Raw genomic sequence first — 13,146 nt, 5'->3', positions numbered from 1 at the left:
ATCAACACAATCATATAGTCCATACTAGCATGTTATCAACCAAAATATCAAGATAGCGTGTAATATTAACATTTATAGCTTAGCTCAATAACATCATCATAACTAAAAATAACTTAAGTAGGGAAACTTAGACAATTAGACATGTTATAGCAACAAGACATGCAAATTTACATGCTAGCATAATTCATCCATAAATTCATCGTTTATCGTTAAGAGAATCACCAATCCATCAAGTAAACAAACTATACAAGATATCATAACTTGACATAATCCATACTAGCATGCTACTACACAACATAGGGCCATAGGCAAGGAAAAACTCACAAATAACCAATGGGCTAGTAGCCTAGCGGTATCAGGCTCCTACTTCTCAAAGAGAGGTAAGGGGTTCGAGCCTCACTGGAAGCATGAGTGTGTGAGTACCACCAACTAAGTAAGAAAAAAAAACTCACAAATAACCCAAGACTCCATGAATTAGACATCCCTACCGCAAATTAGGATGAAAATCCTATTTCCACCAAACCCGAAATGCCTCTCTTGCGAAGCTAGCTTTGTAGGATGAAAGAGGAGGTGAAGGAAAGTAAAAATCCTCTTAGAGCTGCCCCAAAATCCAATCTCTTGGCTAGACCCAAAATCCCAATGTCTGCCAAATCAAAAATAAAAACCATGGCAAGATAGCTCTCATCATGCTCGTTCTCTCTCTCTTAAGGCATAATCAAATTCCCAAGGGAACTAGATCAAAACCCAAGCTCAAGTATGTAAAAATGGTGAAAGATGAAGAAGGAAGGAGGATGAGGGAGAGATAGAAAGGCACGACTAGAGAGAGAAGGAAAATCTGAAAAATGTGGCCTACAATGCACTAAGTCTTCCTTATATACTCATGGTCAACGTGCGGGTCCCGCTTCCCACTTCAACATGAAAATGGTCCACTAAAGTCCCGAACACCCGGAAATAATGAAATGCAGTGTAAAACGCGTGTCCAAAAATAAAATAAGATAAATGAACGATATCTGGAAAATTCCTGAACACCAAATTCCAAGTTGGGCTCACACGGGACCTCACAAGCACAAAATCGAAAAAGCCCGAAATGAACTCAAATGAGTTTCTAAAGGTCCCAAACACGAAGAAACGACCCAAAAAAACTCCTGGTACTTCATGGCACGCGTCCCCATGCATTGAAAAATAGAACTGGTCATTACAAGTGTCGTCCCCTTCAAAGCTCCTATTTCTCTCCTGCCATAACCCCCACCATAAACAAAAGGGTGCAGCCCTCCAAGCATCTCGAGCTTGCCTCCCCACTATACACACTGTCCAAGCTTCAAGCATGCTTCTCTTGGAAACTAGCATGACCCAACTAACTTCAAACAACATGACCCAACTAACTCCAAACAAGGCAAGAAGTAGATCCCATCCTTCCCTAGCCTAGTTAATGAAGAAGGAGATGATTCACTGACTCCCCGTCCCTATTATACATGAAGCACCAGTTGACGATAATCTGCCTCCTCCTCAATTTATCAATTGCCGGTATCCTCTCCGCGACTATAGTCCATCCGAAGAAAGCCACCTTCAATGGGCCTTTAGTGAGCCAAACAGCCTTCCAAGGAAAAGAAAGGCCCTGCACCACCACCAATCTCCTATAGAAAGAGAAAACCTCCATTCTCCCAAGAGAAGCAGCCACCCAAATCCACTCATCCTCCCCTCTCCACCTAATTGTTGGCTATACAAGAAGGCCAAGAGACACACAAGATCCTTCACCTCCAAATCTTGAGTCTCATAAACTGTATGTCCTAAACCAATCTATTGCTATAAAAGCGATAGCTATCTGCCACTTTAGAGAACCTGTTCGACGCAATTCAAAAGAGACTCAAGAGAGCATCTGAAATCGGTCTTCCTCCACCCCCCCCCCCCCCCCCCCTCCAACCCCAAAAAAAAAAAAAAAAAAAAAAAAAAAAAAAAAAAAAAAAAAAAAAAACCTAACTGAATAAGCCTTCCATTCTTCACTCTAAATCAAATGTGTTTGGAATATCCATCCCCATTCCAGATAGAACTCAGGAGTCTCACTTCCAAGGAACACCAACCACCTCTGTCTTTCCCAAACTTGCAACAAATAAAAGTGCTCCAGAAATTTTGCCTCTCCACCCCAAACCTCCATAACCACTTGGCCTTTTTAAACATATATGTGTTCGGTATGTGAGTTTTGACTTGTGGCGTGGCCTTATGGTCACTTTTCTTTGTGCTGAATTCCCAAACACCCTAGCTAAATCAGCCCAACTTCTCTAATTGACTAGGTGATACTTAAACTCCTCCCCTACACCACTCCATAAGAAATTTCTCTGCAACTTCTCAATCCTCTTTGGTACGGAAATTGGTATATAGAAGAAAGAAAGAAAGTAGGTTGGAAGATTCGAAAGAGTACTTTCAAGAGTGTAATTTGCCCCCTTTTCGATAAATAATGCTTCTTGCAACATGCAAATCTCCTCTCAAACTGATTAACAACTAGGCCCTATATAGAACCCTCCTTGATGTGGCACCCAATGGTAAAACCAAATATGTCAAAGGAAAGGCTCCAACCCCGAACCCTAGTATATCGGACATGGAATCTATCTCCCCCACCTCCCCTACAAAAATAATCACGCTCTTCCCAAGGTTGATCATCAAGCCAGACAAAGCCTAAAAACAAATCAAAACACTCTGAAGGAATCTTAGATGAGCCTCGTTCACCTCACAGAAAACAATTGTGTTGTCAATGAAGAAAGATGGGAGTTCTCCATCTGACTAGAGGGATCCTTCCCACTCTAAAGCCTCTGATATGGCCCAAATCCATGGCCCGCCTCACCAATCTGTTAAACCTCCATCGCAATAATATCAGTAGGGGGGACAATGGGTCCTTCTGTCTCAATCCCCTCAAGCTGCCAACCCCTGCCACCAAATCCCAAGTCTCATAAACTGTATGTCCCAAACCAATCTATCGCTATCAAGGCAATAGCTATCTGCCACTTTAGAGAACCTATTCAACGCAATCTGAAAGAGACTCAAGAGAGCATCTGAAATCGGTCTTCCTCCACACTACCTCATCCCAAACCAACCAACAACACCCCAACCCCCACCCCCCAAAAAAAAAAAAAAAAAAACTTAATAAGACTTCCATTCTTCACTCTAAATCAAATGTGTTTGGAAAATCCATCCCCATTCCAGATAGAATTCTAGAGTCTCACTTCCAAGGAACACCAACCACCTCTGTCTTTCCCAAATTTGTAACAATAACCCTCCTCTAGAAAATTTGCCTCCACCCCAAACCTCCATAACCACTTGGCCTTGTTAAACATATCAAGGTGCTGAATCCCCAAACACCCTAGCTAAATCAGCCCCACTTCTCCTAAAAAAAAAAAAAAAAAACAACTTAATAAGCCTTCCATTCTTCATTCTAAATCAAATGTGTTTGGACAATCCATCCCCATTCCAGATAGAATTCTAGAGTCTCACTTCCAAGGAACACCAACCACCTCTGTCTTTCCCAAATTTGTAACAATAACCCTCCTCTAGAAAATTTGCCTCTCCACCCCAAACCTCCATAACCACTTGGCCTTGTTAAACATATCAAGGTGTTGAATCCCCAAACACCCTAGCTAAATCAGCCCAACTTCTCCAATTGACTAGGTGATACTTTTAACTCCTTCCCCACACCACTCCATAAGAAATTTCTCTGCAACTTCTCAATACTCTTTGATACAGAAATTGGTATATAGAAGAAAGAAAGAATTTAGGGTTGGACGATTCGAAAGAGTACTCTTCAAAAGAGTAATTTGCCCCCTTTTCGATAAATAATGCTTCTTCCAACCTGCAAAACCCCTCTCAAACTGATTAACAACTAGGCCCTATATAGAACCCTCCTTGATGTGGCACCCAATGGTAATACAAAATATGTCAAAGGAAAGGCTCCAACCCCGAACCCTAGTATATCGGAAATAAAATCTATCTCCCCCACCTCCCCTACAAAAATAATCACACTCTTCCCAAGGTTGATCATCAAGCTAGACACAGCCTCAAAACAAACCAAAATACTCTGAAGGAATCTCAGATGAGCCTCGTTCACCTCACAAAAAACAATGGTGTTGTCAATAAAGAAAGATGGGAGTTCTCCATCTGACCAGAGGGATCCTTCCCACTCTGAAGCCTCTGAAATAGCCCAAATCCATGGCCCACCTCTTTAATCTGTTAAACCTCCATCACAATAATGTCAGTAGGGGGGACAATGGGTCCTTCTGTCTCAATCCCCTCAAGCTGCCAACCCCCACCACCACAATTCCCCCCCCCCCCCCCCCCCCCGGGGCGGTGCCCTCGCATTCACCAAAACTGAGAGATCAGATCTACCTCCTCCATCTCTCGCCACAGCCCATCCTCTCCAGCATGTATAATAATAAGTTCACATGTTCGTAAGCCTTCTCGATGTCAAGCACCACACCTGGCACCCAACTACTTAATCTCAAGTCCACACACTCACTGGCTATCACAACCGAATCCAGGAGTTGACATCCGCCAAAAAATGCATTTTTGGCCTCCGAGATTACTCCATCTATCATTCCCTTCAATCTCAAAGCAAGGACTTTAGCTATTAATTTGTATATACTACCCACCAAACAAATAGGTCTAGAGTCATTTGAGAATCAGGCAATGCTCTATTTGTCCGCAACTATTACATTCTTCTTCCACTGCGAGGGTAAAGATTGTCTTATCATTGTTTGATAAACCTGCTCAAACTAACAGCCTATAATTCTCATCCAATTAAGTTCTTTCTTTCATTCCTCAAAGAATTACAAGTTATTTGCTGCATTTAAGCAGAGAGATAACTACATGAAAGTACACTCCTAAAAACAACAAAATACATGTATCCAATTACACATGTGACACGATTTTGAGAATAATTAAAACATTTTACATACATTCAAAATTTAATGGCAATGGCCAAGGATTAATAATGTATTGGTTACGAAAAAGAGGTGAATGTAGATCAAATGATTCAGTAAACCATAACAGATGAAAAAAGGAAGCAAATAGAAAATTTTACTCTGTAAGCAAATCAAACTTGGTTCTCGAAATTGCTATTCACATTCCTACTGACATGGACCAAATATTCAACCTACATTTCCACAATGCACATTTGTCAATTGCAGGAAATATACAGTTTCCAGACTTCCACCATAGAATAAATTAACTCTTTCTGACACTGACCACCACTTTTTACAAGTTTGCACTAAGAAGTTATTTTTTAGACCATTATAGAGTCTCAATCAGAAAATCAGCCAGACTGTTCCTGGCCAAACTTGGGGTTCACTCGGTCATAATTACACTTCTAGTAAATTACATAAATTGCTCAATAAGGCATGCATTTTGATGGGTTGGTTTCCTCCAATAATCCTATTCTATCCCTAGCTTGCATACAAGTTCAACAAACAGAATCAAAACACAGAACCACAACATTGCCCAAAGAATATCACCACTTAACTACCATAAGAAAGTCTAGAATCTTCCAAAATGGACCATAATGCAGGTATTACTATTGCTTTTCAACACCAAAGTACTACCCAGTACCCACTACTATTAGTATTTTATATATATATATATATCGTACGACTATTGGTATTGAGCTATCAGTGAATGTTGTTGTAAGCCTATGAGTGGTTGCAGAAAATTAATCACAGGGAAGGTTCGTGGATATGGAAGATAATCGAAGCCTACTTGCTTTTGGAGTAAACCAATATATGAATAAATGAAAGCTACTTGAGATGTTAATTAACTACATATTCTAATTATTCAGTAGCTAACATGCTCTCTGTTCATGATTTAAGTGGCAAAATTATTTTATCTACTCCAACATTTGTCTAGGCTGAATGCTCTTTTACTTATTAACAACAATCCAAGTTCACCAAATTGGACTGACTTTTTGTGTGTCAAAATGTCACTTAATGAATAAAATAAACAAGACCAGCCAATTTTATGAGTTGTAACTGAACTCCTTAAATTAAAGGCAAATGTTTGCTACCCAAATTTTGCCTAATTGGACTCAGGTTACACAACTACCAATCATGATCCGAGTTTCTAAGAATTTAAATAAATAAAGGGAATGAATGGCTAAAATTAATTAATCATTTATAAATTTATTAGCACGGCTAATAATATCATACATTGCAAACAGATTATATTAGCATCACAGTTGAGGTAAGATGATCCAAAGAAAGAATCGAGCATCAAGTAATTGGCAAAGACTATTCATATACTAACCATTATAGTAATGGCAAAACTGATTGATTTAAAACTTGAACTTCAAATTTTCTCTTACTACTCATCACAAAAGAAAACAATCGAAGCAATATCCTTCAAATTTGGTTAATGTATCTCAAATCTCAAAGTAATCTGTAAACGCATTTCAGGTTTTTTTTTTTTTAACAAAAAAAAAAAAAAAAAAAATCAATATTTTTCAAGAAAGAAAGCCAAACAAGTCCTTTAACAGAAGAGAGAGTAGAGAGAGAGGGAAAGAAACCTTTGGAATTGCTTCTTGGGGAGAGAAAGACATGAATGACTCAAAAGGGTTTGTGAGACTTGCCAATCCAACGTTCTATTCTCGTTGATGGAGAGTTTGAAGACTGCGTTGCACTGTGTTAACTTCACAGTAGTTTCTACTCTCTTCCTCGCCCCGGTCGAAAAAACATAAGTAAAACACAGATATTCATTATTGCCACTGATCAGTCAGTGTCGGTCACAAATCTCAAATTAAAGCGTAAATTAGTGAAGTTCAAATTACCCTACTGTTTAACTTTTGAATAAATAACTCTGACACTACTGTTTAACTTAATTTACTTAATAGAAACTATTAATTACCATTTTGCCATCACTATAAATTGTTAAAGATGTTGGGTAGCCATATGGAGCGAAGGTCCCGTATGCATTTCTCCCTAGTGCAGTTGGTACATGTACTGTTACGAGTCATGTGGGAGCCTAAGGCTATGTTTGGTATAGAAGCAAAGGATAATTTTAATACCCTATCGAATTTGGTTGATTAATGAAAGAAAAAAATAATAATAATAATCATATTTGGAAAAAGAAAGAAAATAAAAATATTTTAATAAATTTACTATTATGCCTTTCTATATTTTAAAAAATAAATTTATGAGACCTCAAAATTCATAGGCCCAGAAAAAAAAAATATATATATATATATATATATATATATATTATATATTTAGGATAAATCATTTTAGCCTCCCCAATCACCTCCATCTCTATTATCGTTCTCAACTCTGAACTTGCCTTTCTTTCCCTCTCTCTCCAACTGCAAACTACAAAATCTACAAGAATCTGAAGTTCAAAACCCATATATTTCAGTTTATCTATCTGTCTGCAAGAATCAAAAGTTCAAAAACCTATTACCTATATCGGCATATCATTTCAGATTGTTCAAAAAATCAAAACCCATATCTTTCAGTCTCCATCGCCCACTGCTCTAGTTCAGGTTCACCATTCGCAAGCTTCAGCCGCTGGCCCGCCTTCTTTCAACTCTCTTACCCCCCTCTCTCAGCAACTGCTAACTTGTATGTATATATGCCCTAAAATCAAGTGTAATCTTGAGGGTAAAATTGGCATCACAAATTATACAATGGTGCTTAATTGATATAGTTGCAATTGATTTGATAGTCCATACTTAGATTTGATGAGTTGTGTTATGTTGTGTATGAAAACAAAGATAATATATTTACCACTCGCAATAGAACGAATCCTTTGCAGGATAGGGCTACTTACAGGGTGTTGAACCTCAGGGACTATGGTGGATTATCAAGTGTTCAATTAATACTATTTTAATTCAAAGATAAAGATTGTTTGATTTAGTGTGTATCACTAGCATAAATAAACTTAAGCTAAATAAAGATTGAGATCAGAGAGAGAAGATCTTAGGGATTGACTTTACTATGAACCTTATACTATAGTCAACTGTTCAATCTTGGGATTTCAACAATTATATGTGACTTGGTCATTTTCTTCCTTTTCTTTTTTCTTAAATTTTGCAGATAAATTTTTTCCGTTGTCTTTTCTATTCTGTGTTTAGTTTTTCATCACTTAGTGTCTTTTCGAGTACTTGGAAATGGTTTCTGAGACTCTTTCCTTTGAATTGACAACTTCTTTTAAGGACCGAGTCATTTTCACATTTTTCTTTTTTTGACACTATTCACTTTTCGTCCTTTTCCCTATTTTGTCTTTTCCCCGTTTGTCACTTTTTGGCACAACCTCACTTTTCGTGCTCAGAGTTGGTTTTTGATTTCAAATATCTTCATTCTAAGTGATTTCCACGAAATACGTATATTTAGTTTTGCAGTAAAGTATTCTGGTTGCTCCCGGTGTCTATAGGGGCATGGATGCATAGTTTTTCAGAATCTTTTTCTTTTCTTGGGGTGTTTTTCATAAATATCTTTTGAAGATATTTTATTTCAGGGATTTTAAGAAAATATTTTAGGAAGATATTTTCATTCTGGGTCATTAGTGCAGTTTTCAATTTTTAGAAGGGCCATTGTGCAATTAATGAAAGTTATTGCAAAAATGTCTCGTTTTGAGCCTGAATCCTCGTATGGGATTCATTTTCACTTTTCGTCGAGTCATGTAACTCTTAGAATTGTCTTTTGGTCATTTTTCCCCAGTTTCAAGGTTTTTAGCCCCGGTTACCGGCGAACTTGTTTGGGGCATATTTCTCTGCTCAGGACTCAGTTTTCGACGTCATTTCTTCCGTTGTTCATATTTTCTCATTTTGGTTCTTTTTTGTTCACGAAGTTTTTCCGTTTGAGCGCGTTTGCTCAAATTTCACTTTTCTGGACCCGACGGGGCCCTTTCGAGACACTTTTAGGGTTTTCCTATAAATAGGGGTTATAAAATTAAAAAGTGATATTCCCCTCTCTTCATGCACGACCAGAAGCTGCCATGACAGCCCAAGGGGGGCTGCCACCCTTCTTCTCTCAATTAAACCTCCTTCCTTTTGTTAAAAAGTCATAGTGCCTTTGCGTTATGTGTTTATCTTGACGACGCACATCTTTCCCCTTTATTAGAATCCGTTTTTTGGCCATTTTTTTGAGTTCAGGTTTGAGGTCAAGTTTGGATTTTGGTATGTCCTCTTTGAGTTTAATGTTCACCGTATTGTCCCCGACATAACCTAGGAGTATCGTCAGATTCGGAGCACTTTTCTTTCGGTGGGGATTTGAAATTTTCATCTCAAATTGAGGTAGGGGGTGTTATAATTTCATATATTTGTTGTCTTGCAGCTAATGATGCTTATACAACTTGTATGCATGCTTTTGTTCATAATTTAGAATTTAATTTAATTATTTTCTTTGTGTAAGATTTAATTCTTATAATGATATTCAACTTAGAATTAAATTGTGGCATGCTAGAAATTTAGGCTTTGGTATGGTGGTTGATATATATTAAATTGGGATTATTTAAATAAGAATTGCAAATTTTATTTAATATTTATCTTTGGTGAAAGTTTAATTCACATAATTGTATCAAGTATGAAATAAACTTGTAATGTGATATTAAAGTAGGCCTTGGTGAGTTCTTGAATATATGTTAATTTGAGAGCATTTGGAGTTGTTTAAAAATCTAGAAGAAATTAATTAATTAGCTTAATTAATTTTATTTTAAGTGTTTTAATCACTTAATTAGTTATTTGATATTATGTATGTGATGACTATGATATGTCCTTCAACATATATAAATTTGAGATTATTTGGAATTAATTTGGGATCTAGATAATTTAATTATTTTTATTTAATTAAATTCTATCTAATTGCTCCATGGATTTAATTGTGTTTTGGAAGTTGTTTTTATGTTTAAATCATGAACTTAGACTTGTTATATATTCACTTGGTTACATTTTGAGCATTGGATAATATAGTTGTTATATTTATATTCATGAGAATATGTTTTCCTTATTGAATATATCACTATCTCGTGTAATAAGTTGCAAATTTTGTATTTGACATCTTTCATGCCATAGTAGTTATGGACTTAGAACATGTATTGTATGTGTTTCCAATTTTGGTTGTGCATGGTAGATAGTTTATTATCTTGTATATACATGTTGATATATATGTTGTTGCACAACTTGTTGATTACTTAGTTTAATTTAATTGCTCTCTAGTCTAATCAACCAACCAACCAATTGCTTGATCACTCGACCTACTAACCCTAATAGCGATTCCATGATCAATTCCGACTCCAATCCCTTGGGACGATCCCTACTCGCCCTAGCTATAATTATAATGAAAGGTAGTAGTGGCTTTTATAAATGTAAAACTTGGCTCTCGCCTAAATTGCACGCTTCTCCAAGCTTGTTGTGGTGAAGGTGACACACGAGAAACAACCACGACCAGTTTTTGGCGCCGTTGCCGGGGATTAGGCAACGTTGTAGTTGTGGAATCGATTAGAAATTAGTACTCTTTTGATCGTGTCTTTACTTTATTTTTTTTTTCTTTTAGTTACTTATTGTGTTTGTTCATATTTGACAAGGTGCATTGAGCAAGAGGCAAGCAAAGAAGCATCCAAGCAAAAGAGCTAAGCAAAGAAAGGAAAAATGCTAAAAACTTAAAAAAAAATTTGCAAAGCTAAGCTTTAAATTTGGAGTTGAAGTGCTTAAGGACCTTTGTGAGACTTTCTTTACTCAATCCCTTAGTTAAATCGTCGGCCCGCGTGGAGGCCTGTAATTCAATTCTTAGATAAATCGTGAGCCCGCGTGGAGGCTATTTTATTGTTCTTTACATCATCTTTGTTAAAGCATAGGAATATGGGTCAAGTGTTTGTGGAGGAAGTTTAATTGCATTGTTGTGAAGGTGAAGTGTGTGTCATTCTTTGTGTTTGTTGTTTTGCATTGTGCATGCATGGACGTCATTCATTGAGACCAACTCTTGTCCCTCTTGATTTGCATCTTGAATCCATAATTAGAAATCCTAGGGGAAGAGGAAGTTCAAATAGAACTAATCTATCAGTGGATGACCATAATGATGACTATATTGAGGACCTTGGTCACATAGACCAACAAGGTATCCTTCATCCCAATGTGCACAATGAAAACATGCAAGTACCATTAGGCATGCCAAGGCCATTCATCCAACCACCACAACAACAAGGCCAAGTTCCATATGGAATGCCAAGGCCAATGTATGCTCCACAACCTCCCATCATTAATCAAGGAATTCAAAACCAAGGTGTTCATGTTGCACCTCAAGTAGCTAATCCACCACTTGCTTTGAGAGATCACTATATGCCTAATGAATATAATGCACCCACATGCATTCAATTGCCACCATTTAGAGCACATCATTATGAAATTAAAGCACAAATTATTCAAATGCTTCCTAACTTTCATGGACTTCCTAGTGAAGAACCTTACAAGCATTTGGATGAGTTTTTTGAAGTATGTTCCACTGTAAAATATACGGACATACCGAAAGAGGTCTTAAGACTCAAAAATTTTCCATTCACCTTAAAGGACAAAGCAAAATATTGGTTTAACAATCTTAGGCCTTTTTCAATCACTTCTTGGGCAGAAATGCAACAAGAGTTTTTGAAGAAGTACTATCCAGTTTCTAAGACCAATGCCATGAGAACCTCAATTTGAGAATTTTCACATGGGGATGGAGAAACATTTCATGAGGCATGGGAGCGCTTCAATGAATTGCTTAAGAAGTGTCCACATCATAACATGCCCAAATGGCAATTAGTTCAATATTTCTTTGAGAGCTTATCAGACAACTATAAGGGTATGGTTGATGCTTCCATAGGTGGCTCATACATTGATAGGCATGAGGATAACGTGTGGCGTTTTTATGAAAGTATGAGTGAAAATTCTTTGCATAGAACATTATCATCCAAGAATAGTAGAAATTCACAAGGTAGGAAGAGTGTTGGCTTACATCAAGTCGACTATTCAAATGAAATAGGTGCCGAAATGAAGTCTTTAGCTCAAAGGTTTGATCAATTCTTGATCAACCAACACTCGGCGAACCAAGTATCTTCATTTCCTAACCATTCTCATCGTGCATCAAATGAAACTTATATGACTTGTTCTAGTGTTCTTCATTCTACTTCTCATTGTCCTCGTGGACAAGTGCAAAATGAACCTAATGAACAAGTCAATGCAACTTTTGTGAACCAAGGGAGCAATCCTTATGGTACTCATTACAATCCAAGTTGGAGGAATCATCCTAATTTCTCTTGGAAAAACTAAGGAGAGGGCTCAAACCCTTCTCAAGGCAGTTTCCAAGGGAAATACATTCCACCTCCACTTCAAAACCAAGAATCCCAAGGTTATAGACCTTATCAATCACAAGTGAATCAATTTGCTAACTCTCATTTCCCCAACCAATCTTATTCTTAAGGAAATACTAGAAGTCTCGCCTTTGAAGAAAAAGTTTTGAATGCTTTGGGCACTCTTGAGGCAAACACACAATTACTTCATTCTCACTCTCAATCCATTGCTAAGCTAGAAACCCAAGTAAGGCAAATAGTAAGCACTCTTAATGCAAGAGAGAAGGGAAAGATGCCTATTAATGCCCCACCTAAGCAACAATGTGTTGTGGAAACCCATTCCTCATCGGAAGGGCATACCATTGAACATGTTAATGCGGTGACTACCTTGCGGAGTGGTAGAGTTGTGGACAATCAAGTTGAAATATCCAATGAAGAGAGTGAACCGGTGCAACCTCAAGTTCCCACCCGTCTCGTTTCACATCCCATTCCTCCTTCATTGCATACACATGATCTTGCAAATGAGAAAGTTTTAAAAAATGTGTTTGAAAAAGAAGTCTTGAAAAATGATGTTGAGAAAGAAGTTTTGTTGAAAAATGATTTGAAACAAAATGATTCGAAAACTTCTTGTGTTGAAGAGAGTTCAAAAGAAAATTTTGAAAAAGTGTTTGAACCAAAAATTCCATTTCCGGATGCCTTAAAAGGGTCCATTTCAAAAGACAAGCAAAAGGCAAAAACCAATGAAATCATGGAAATGTTTAGGCAAGTGAAAGTCAATCTTCCACTTTTGGATGCAATCAAGCAAATTCCGGCTTATACCAAATTCTTAAAAGACTTGTGCACCCAAAAGCGGAAGAACAA

General features: G+C 37.3%; 1 protein-coding gene and 1 non-coding gene across 4 annotated transcripts in view; both read right to left on the bottom strand.

Moving 5' to 3' along the window:
* LOC132295480 (transmembrane 9 superfamily member 2-like) overlaps window positions 1-6,721 on the bottom strand; it is a 33,617-nt gene extending 26,896 nt beyond the window's left edge. For 2 of the 3 annotated variants that reach the window (XM_059793766.1, XM_059793767.1), the window contains exon 1: window positions 6,539-6,679. In XM_059793766.1, coding sequence (XP_059649749.1) covers window positions 6,539-6,571 — 33 coding nt within the window. In that variant the 5' untranslated portion in view covers window positions 6,572-6,679. Of the gene's footprint in view, window positions 1-6,538 lie in introns of all 3 variants that reach the window. The other variant, XM_059793768.1, reaches the window with a different exon arrangement.
* A 4,914-nt stretch (window positions 6,722-11,635) lies between these two features.
* On the bottom strand, window positions 11,636-11,742 carry LOC132297762 (small nucleolar RNA R71). The gene has a single exon (XR_009479399.1). It is a non-coding gene; the product is annotated as a small nucleolar RNA R71 (small nucleolar RNA).
* Window positions 11,743-13,146: the final 1,404 nt, after the last annotated feature.

This window comes from Cornus florida, unplaced genomic scaffold, assembly GCF_030987335.1.
Source record: "Cornus florida cultivar Cherokee Brave unplaced genomic scaffold, ASM3098733v1 CherokeeBrave_3.0.0_Hap2_Chr02, whole genome shotgun sequence".
NCBI lineage: Eukaryota > Viridiplantae > Streptophyta > Magnoliopsida > Cornales > Cornaceae > Cornus > Cornus florida.
This window is presented reverse-complemented; position numbering and strand designations above follow the sequence as displayed.